Below are 7718 nucleotides of genomic sequence, written 5' to 3'. Positions count from 1 at the left end.
AATCAGCATGGTGAGCACATATTTCACACTTGCAAAATCTGGAGAATGCCTTTGGTACGTCTCCCATTAGGACCTCAGCTACTTTCAGAGGTGTATGCGGACACAATTTTATTTTTGGGGGGGGGGGGGGCAGGAGGAGGGGAGGTGGAGGAGCACACTGGTGCCTAATCAGCGCTGTTCCTCTGTTACTGATCATTTCATACGCACAATTTCGTCACATCGTTTTGGCGCCCCCCTCTTGTGCGGCGCCCCTATGCACTGCATATAGTGCATACCCACTTCGTGCCCCACTGTCTCCCATCTGAGCTCGGATCCATTCTGTAAGTGCGCTCTCTTTCTCCCACTCTTTATTATATATTTTCTATATTTTCCCCACTTACTGGAGCTCATTCTTGCGCTGCCTCCTCGCTCTGGGCTGTTATGAGTGTTTGTTTGGGTGTCTGCCTGGTCAACTTGTGCAGGAGCGATAAACAGGAAACGGGGGCTTGGAAGGGACAAACTACCTACCACTCGTCTTTTGCTTTAATATAGAGCGCCGAGAGATATTCAAGGAGTTTCACTTGGAAAGAAAGTCAAGCCCAAATAAGGAACTCCACGTTCAAAAACAAGCCCAAAAAACCGCAACCCGCAACTCACGAGATTTACAAGCGACTTTAGAAAAAACAAGCCCAGAGTCGCTTATAATAAGCGGACTTGGCAACACTGTTCCTGTTTTACTCCTCTGAGTCGCTGACGTCTGACCAGCGCCGCCCCACAGATAAAACTCCGCCCCCTCATTTGAATATAAGAACATGAAATAAAAAGAGCTTCAAATGAAAAACGGAGTTAAAAAATAAGTCACTGAAATATGTAAAATGGCTTTACAAAATAAAAGTGTCACAAAATAAAACTCCATTATGAAATAAATGAATAAATAAATAAATCTTGAAAGAAATAAAAATAAAATATGATAAAAATTTATTTTAAAATATTTTATTTCATGGGGATATTTATTAATAATTTATCAATAGCAGTATTTATTTATTTCATTTTGAATGAAACGACTCTCCATATTCCACGTCCTGTGAGCAGTGAGATGATGATGATGCAGGAGCTCAGCTTTCTCCTTCCTGTCACTGTAAACTCCATGTCCCAGCATGCAGCTGGATCAGAGCTGGGCCCTAGGACACATTCATGCTGTGCTTCCTGTTCTCCTGCAGGTCTCATTGAGGACTGTTGTAGCAGTGAGCAGCTCTCTGTCCTACCTTCATGTCTCCATCTTTGCCTTCATCAGACAGCAGCTGGATGATCTGAAGCTCTTTGCTCCTTTCTGAGCACGCTCTAACCTGACAGCTACACAAAGGTGAGCTCCCTTCATTTAGTGTGTTTACTCTGAGACACACAGACACACACCAGCAACCTTTGCTGTGCACAGCAGCAGCAACACAACAACAGCTGGATGCTGCAATGATCCCACTATTGATCTTCTATCAGTATTAGTATTCATTTATTATTAGTGCTCATACACACACTGGACTGATGTACACTTAAGGTGGTACTTTAGGGCTGAGGCCTGTTCTATATTATTGTTATTATGCCTGAGGCCTCATATTCATCCATACAGGTGATACCACAGTATCTTCCTCTCTGTTGGACAAACAGCCTGAGTTGAAGTGTTTCCAGTATTTTTGGTCCTAACTGGGTTTAAAAAGCCTGACTCTGCAGCTGCTTCAGCCTGATGAAGGTTACAAAGGAAGCTCAGCTGAAGCTGCTGTGTTAGCATCCAGGGCTGTGTGAGTCCCTGTGACAGACCTCAGTGTAGTTGGAGGAACATGACTGACTGCTCACACTGTCATTAACCCTGCTCTACCACAGAAAACAGCTCCACAATGTTTCTGTCTGATTTCAGCACGAGGAGCCTTAAAGCCATGAGTCAGCATCTTTGTTCAGTTATTATTAACCATCAATGAGGCCTTTGTAATCACTGCTGCACAGCCTACTGATCATATTCTACACCTAATGTTATCTTTATATTAATGCATTAAATGAATCAAGTCTGAACTACGCTCTAACCTCTCATTGGTCCTCACTGGTCACATGACCTACAGTATGTTTCAGGAGGAGTCAGAGTGAGTGTGACCCTTTCAGCGTCCTGTTTCCAGGCCTCATCAGGACCACCGTGCTGATCTTCTTACAGCTGATGTTCCTGCTGATGACCATGTGAACAGTCCTCTGTGGCTTCCTGTGTGGACGTCACATCAGTGATAACTGCACACAGTAAATATGCAGATTTAGGAGTATTTTTAATGGATTCAGAGCTGCTGAAGGATTTTCTCATGAGGTCTGAGGTGAGACAGCAGATTTCAGGTTTTCAGTGTTGTGCTAAAATATAATTTCCAGTGTTTTTTAATGTAGCAAATATACTTTGGTACACAGACTTTATGAAGGGCTTATATATAAAATGACTGGTTTTGTAAATATATTTATGCCTCTGCATTATTGTATCTACATTATAATCAGTCCAGTCTTTTTGGCTGCTCTTTATAGATCTGTAATATTATATTTGTTATATTTGTGGCACTTTCTGCAGCCTTTGAGGCAGATCTCTCACAGAACAGACATTTTTATTGAAAATTAATAAAGAATATATGAAAGTCACTTTATAACAGTACAGAACACATACACATGAAATACAAAATATTATATCCAGGGTGAACAACTCCATAACTTTCCATCCACACAGTGAAGAGAATTCCCACCTTTGGAATATGGATCATAAAAACTGAACATGTAAAAAATCTAATTAATGTCATTTTTGTTACAGATGAACTTTGTATAAAGTCCTGTTAGAATAAATCTATAAAAACTGAGAGCTCACAGCTGCTGCAGCAACATCACAAACACATTTTAATAAAAATAGGAAAGATTAAGTTCATCTTCAGTCTGCAGCTCTTCAGGTCAGGACAGTGAAGATGCTGAGAAGCTCTGAGGATCCGGTCTTTAAAGGACTTTTATAAGCTCATGAAACTCTACTGGAGTTCATCTTCTTTCTGTCCCCCTCAGCTTCTTTGTATCAATGCAGTCTTTTCCTTCTTCAGTGATGTGTGGCTCAGTATTTGGGAAGTGAATGTCCTCCTTTCTCTGGATCCCACTGTCAGCATCAGTGTGCTGCAGTCTGTGGGTGAGCCTGTGTCCTTGTTTAACTCCAAACTGTGGAATAAGCTCCAGTCTGCAGACACAAACCAGTCTCTGAGCTGTCCTCGTCCACTGCAGCACAGCTCTGTGCTGGGGGCTGAATCTGAACACAAGTTTGTGTTAGCAATGATTAAATCCCCAGAATAAGAACAGGAGCTGCTGGGTACACTGCAGTTCCACTGGCTGAAATACAGATGCTGCATGTGACAACATTTCCAAACTCTCTGGGCAAATAAAAGCCTCACAGAGAGACCAAGCACTGCTGGGACATGAAGCTCCAGTCTCCATCTTCATGGCAATGTTGAGTATTTAATCGTAGCTCATCCATCCTGCTGCAGATGTTATTCAGAAGGCTATGGGGGTCTGTTACCCCTCCATCACAGTCTGCCCCTGTATCACTGTCAGCTGCTTTCCTCCTGACCTCCTCAGGTAGATGATCCAGCAGTGCATCCCCTCTGGGTTCCTCCCTGGAATACACCCGGAGCGCCTGGTTCTTCCATGAGAAGGATGAAAAATAGGCAAGTCCCCCCCCCCGGTACCAAGGGAAGCAGCAGCAGTACGAGTCTCTTCGTAGCTTCTGCTTCTCATCAAGCACGAGTGCTTTGCTGCTACAGTTAGCCAGTTAGCTGTCTGCATGTTAGCGTCCTTAAATGAGTCCACATGAGCTTCCTCACAGGTAACTCTCACCTGCACTCCTGATAAAACACTAAAAACACTCAGCAACAAAAAGACTGCAGCTGCAGCTCCACCCTCTCTGATGGAGGTATCTCACAGGATCAGGGACCACTCCACTCTGAGTCAGTAAGTAAGTAAGTAAGTAAAATTTTATTTATATAGCACTTTTCTAGATAAAATCACAAAGTGCTTTACAGCATTTAAAAGAAAACAATAATACACAATAAAACACACACAAACCACTAGTTAAAAGCAAGCCTGTACAAATGAGTCTTGAGCTGTTCTTTAAATGATTCAATAGAGTCCACAGATCTCAGGTGTGATGGTAGTGCATTCCACAATTTAGGAGCTGCAACCTCGAAAGCACAGTCTCCCTTAGTTTTTAGCCTAGAGCGTGGAACCACCAACAGATTTTGGTCAGAAGACCTCAGCAGTCTGTGCGTTATGTATGGGTGTAAGAGCTCACTAATGTATTCAGGCATTTGACCATGCAGAGCTCTGAAAGTCATCACCAAGATCTTAAACTGGGATCTGAACTTTATGGGAAGCCAGTGCAGAGATGACAAGATAGGTGTCACATGAGACCACTTAGAGGATCCTTTAAGTAGCCTGGCAGCAGCATTTTGGACCAACTGGAGGTGATCCAAAGACGATTTGCTGAGACCAATGTATAAAGAATTACAGTAGTCCAACCGAGAGGAGACAAAAGCATGAACAATAATTTCCAATTCCGGCTTGGACACCATTCGACTGAGGCGGGCAATATTTCGCAAATGAAAAAAGCAGGATCACACAAGGCTATTAACATGTTTCTCAAAGCTAAGAGCTTGGTCAAATGTAACTCCTAGGTTTCGAACATTTGACTGAACCATTGATGATAAAAAACCAAGATTGTTTATCACAGTGGGAACAAAGCTATCGGGTGCACAGACAAGAACTTCAGTTTTCCCGGTATTAAGTGAAAGGTAGTTAGCAGCCATCCAGTTCCTTACAGCCTCAACACAGTTCTGAAGAATAGATAGTTTTTTAACATTCTGTGGAGAAAAGGAGATATACAGCTGAATATCATCAGCGTAACAATGATATGAGACCTCTTTAAATGCGCCCAAAATGTCTCTGAGAGGTAGTAAATACAAGGTGAACAAGATAGGACCCAACACAGAGCCTTGGGGCACACCACAGGACAGAGCAGCAGATGAGGATGTAAAACTATCAGCAGCCACTGAGAAGCTTCTGTCTGAGAGGTAAGAGCGGAACCAATCTAAGGCTGATCCAGAGATGCCCACCCATGTCCTTAACCTGTCAATTAAAATGTTGTGATCTACTGTGTCAAATGCTGCCGATAAGTCCAGGAGTACAAGAACAGAGTATTCACCTGCATCCCTTTTCTGACTTCCTGACGAACAGGAAGCAGCACGTGAGGCTGGGGAAGAATGTCTCGGACTCCCGGACCATCAGCACTGGCACTCCTCAGGGCTGTGTCCTCTCTCCTCTGCTCTTCTCCCTGTATACCAACTGCTGCACCTCTGACCACCAGTCTGTCAAGCTTATTAAGTTTGCAGACGACATGACTCTCATCGGACTCATCTCAGACGGGGACGAGTCGGCCTACAGGATGGAGGTCAAACGTCTGGCGTCCTGGTGCAGCCACAATAACCTGGTACTGAACGCCCAGAAGACAGTGGAGATTATAGTGGACTTTAGGAAGCACACAGCCCCTCTACCCTCCATCATCCTGACTGACACCCCCATCACCACAGTGGACTCTTTTCGCTTCCTGGGAACTACCATCACCCGGGACCTCAAGTGGGAGCCCACCATCACCTCTGTCATCAAAAAGGCCCAGCAGAGGATGTACTTCCTGCGGCAGTTGAAGAAATTCAACTTGCCAGCAAGGACCATGGTGCAGTTCTATACTGCCATCATTGAGTCCATCCTCACCTCCTCCATCACTGTGTGGTACGCTGGAGCCACCACTAGGGACAAACAGAGACTACAGCGCGTTGTGCACTCTGCTGAGAAGGTGATTGGCTGTAACCTCCCATCTCTCCAGGACCTGTACACCTCCAGGACACTGGGGCGTGCAGGTCGGATCACAGCCGACCACTCTCACCCTGGGCACAGACTTTTTGACCCTCTCCCCTCAGGCAGGAGGGTACGGTCCATACGGACCAGAACCTCCCGCCATAAGAACAGTTTCTTCCCCTCTGCTGTTGGACTCATGAACAATAACCCTAAGACTGTTACTACCACCCTCCACAAACGCTGATGACCCTATGTCTATGCACCTGTCTGATTGCACTGATGTACATATTAGTGGAATATAGTTTACATTCTTTTATCTTTTAATTAGTCTCTGCACTGTATATTTTGTAAGCTCTAATATCTCTGTATATTTGCAATTTGTATACTTGTATATTGTCTTATAGTTTTTATACTTATTTGTTTTTTTTTTTTTGTAAGCACGAAGTACCGCAGCAATTTCCTAATGCTGTGAACCTGTTCACCCATATGGCAATAAAAACCTTCTGATTCTGATTCTGATTCTGATTAGAATATCGTTAGAGACTCTTAGGAGAGCAGTTTCAGTGGAGTGCAGGTTACGAAATCCAGACTGAAACTTATCGAGTATGTTATATTTAGCTAACATAACATTTAGCTGTTTGAACACAACTTTTTCTAAGACTTTTGATACAAAAGAAAGCTTTGAAATTGGTCTAAAACTTTGAGGAAGTGAAGGATCAGCATCAGGTTTTTTCAATAGGGGATGAATAACAGCTTGTTTAAAATATCGGGGACAGAGCCAGTAACCAGTGACCTGTTAATTATTGTTAACACACATGGCCCAATGGTGCAAAAAATTTTCTTAAATAAAAATGTCGGTAAAACATCAATGGAGCTAGAGGAGGGTTTCATGCTATCAACCACACTTAGGGGATCTTTTAATGATATTGGTGAAAAGTTCTCCAGGATTGAAGGCCGAGTGGGAAGTAAGGCAGAAGAAGATACAGAGGGATTTATGTTTGCTCTAATATTGTTAACTTTACCAATAAAAAAGGATAAAAAGTTTTCACAGTCTTCATTAGACTGAATGGGTGAAGTAGGAGAAGCAGGTGTAACAATCTGTTTGATTGTGTCAAATAGCATTTTTGGATTTCGTCTACTGTTAGAAATCAGCCGAGAGAAATAAGCAGCTCTTGCATCCTTCACCATGTTATTAAAAGAAAATATAAGTTCCTTTAAGTGAATTAGGTGGACTTGGAGCTTTGTTGATTTCCATAGACGCTCCACTTTCCGACAGCTACGTTTCAAAAAGCGAGTCAGTGCTCCCACTGAGGACAGTCTGAGCTCCCCCTCAGCACCAGCCTCTCTGCATGAATACAGCAAAACATGGAAGGCTGCCCTCACTATTTTTAGAGGCTTGGGACTCTCAGCCACCCCCCAGGTCTGTCTGTCATAGTCTACACACATCTGCTGCCCCCCTCCTCCAGTGAATGATTTACTAATGGCCTCTCAGCTAAAAGGCTGAGTGAGGACCACTGACACTAAAAGGAGAGCACAGCAGGTCTCTGCAGAGAGCTGCTGTGAAGGCTACAACATCTAAACCCAGTGAGTGGTGGGCTAGTTTACAGCCACCAAGAAGCTGGATTCAACTTTCCTTGAACTTATGAGGAGGAGGGAGGAGTTATTTGTAAAGTATCACTAAAACTGACTTAGAAAAACAGGGGAAAAACTTTTGATGTAAAAATCTGAACCAGACTGTCGAAGAACACGTCACACAATGAGCCACAATCCTGGAGTCTAGGAGACGTCTGATGAAGGCAGCAGACCGTTATGGACACCTTCATGATGTTCCTTCACACTGAGGA

The 7718-nt window shown here is 43.5% G+C and overlaps 1 protein-coding gene across 3 annotated transcripts in view; it reads right to left on the bottom strand.

Annotated features, from left to right (window-relative positions):
* Positions 1 to 6276: 6276 nt before the first annotated feature.
* The window catches only part of LOC115777908 (tumor necrosis factor receptor superfamily member 14-like), a 35384-nt gene continuing 33942 nt past the window's right edge, over positions 6277 to 7718 (bottom strand). For all 3 annotated transcript variants that reach the window (XM_030725929.1, XM_030725928.1, XM_030725930.1), the window contains one exon: positions 6277 to 7711. In XM_030725929.1, the coding sequence (XP_030581789.1) occupies positions 7651 to 7711 (61 nt within the window). In that variant the 3' untranslated portion in view covers positions 6277 to 7650. The remainder of the gene's footprint in view (positions 7712 to 7718) is intronic.

The sequence above is a fragment of the Archocentrus centrarchus genome, unplaced genomic scaffold (assembly GCF_007364275.1).
Source record: "Archocentrus centrarchus isolate MPI-CPG fArcCen1 unplaced genomic scaffold, fArcCen1 scaffold_85_ctg1, whole genome shotgun sequence".
NCBI classification, from domain to species: Eukaryota; Metazoa; Chordata; class Actinopteri; order Cichliformes; family Cichlidae; genus Archocentrus; species Archocentrus centrarchus.
Note: the sequence above shows the minus strand (reverse complement) of the source record. Positions and strands in the feature narration are given on the sequence as shown.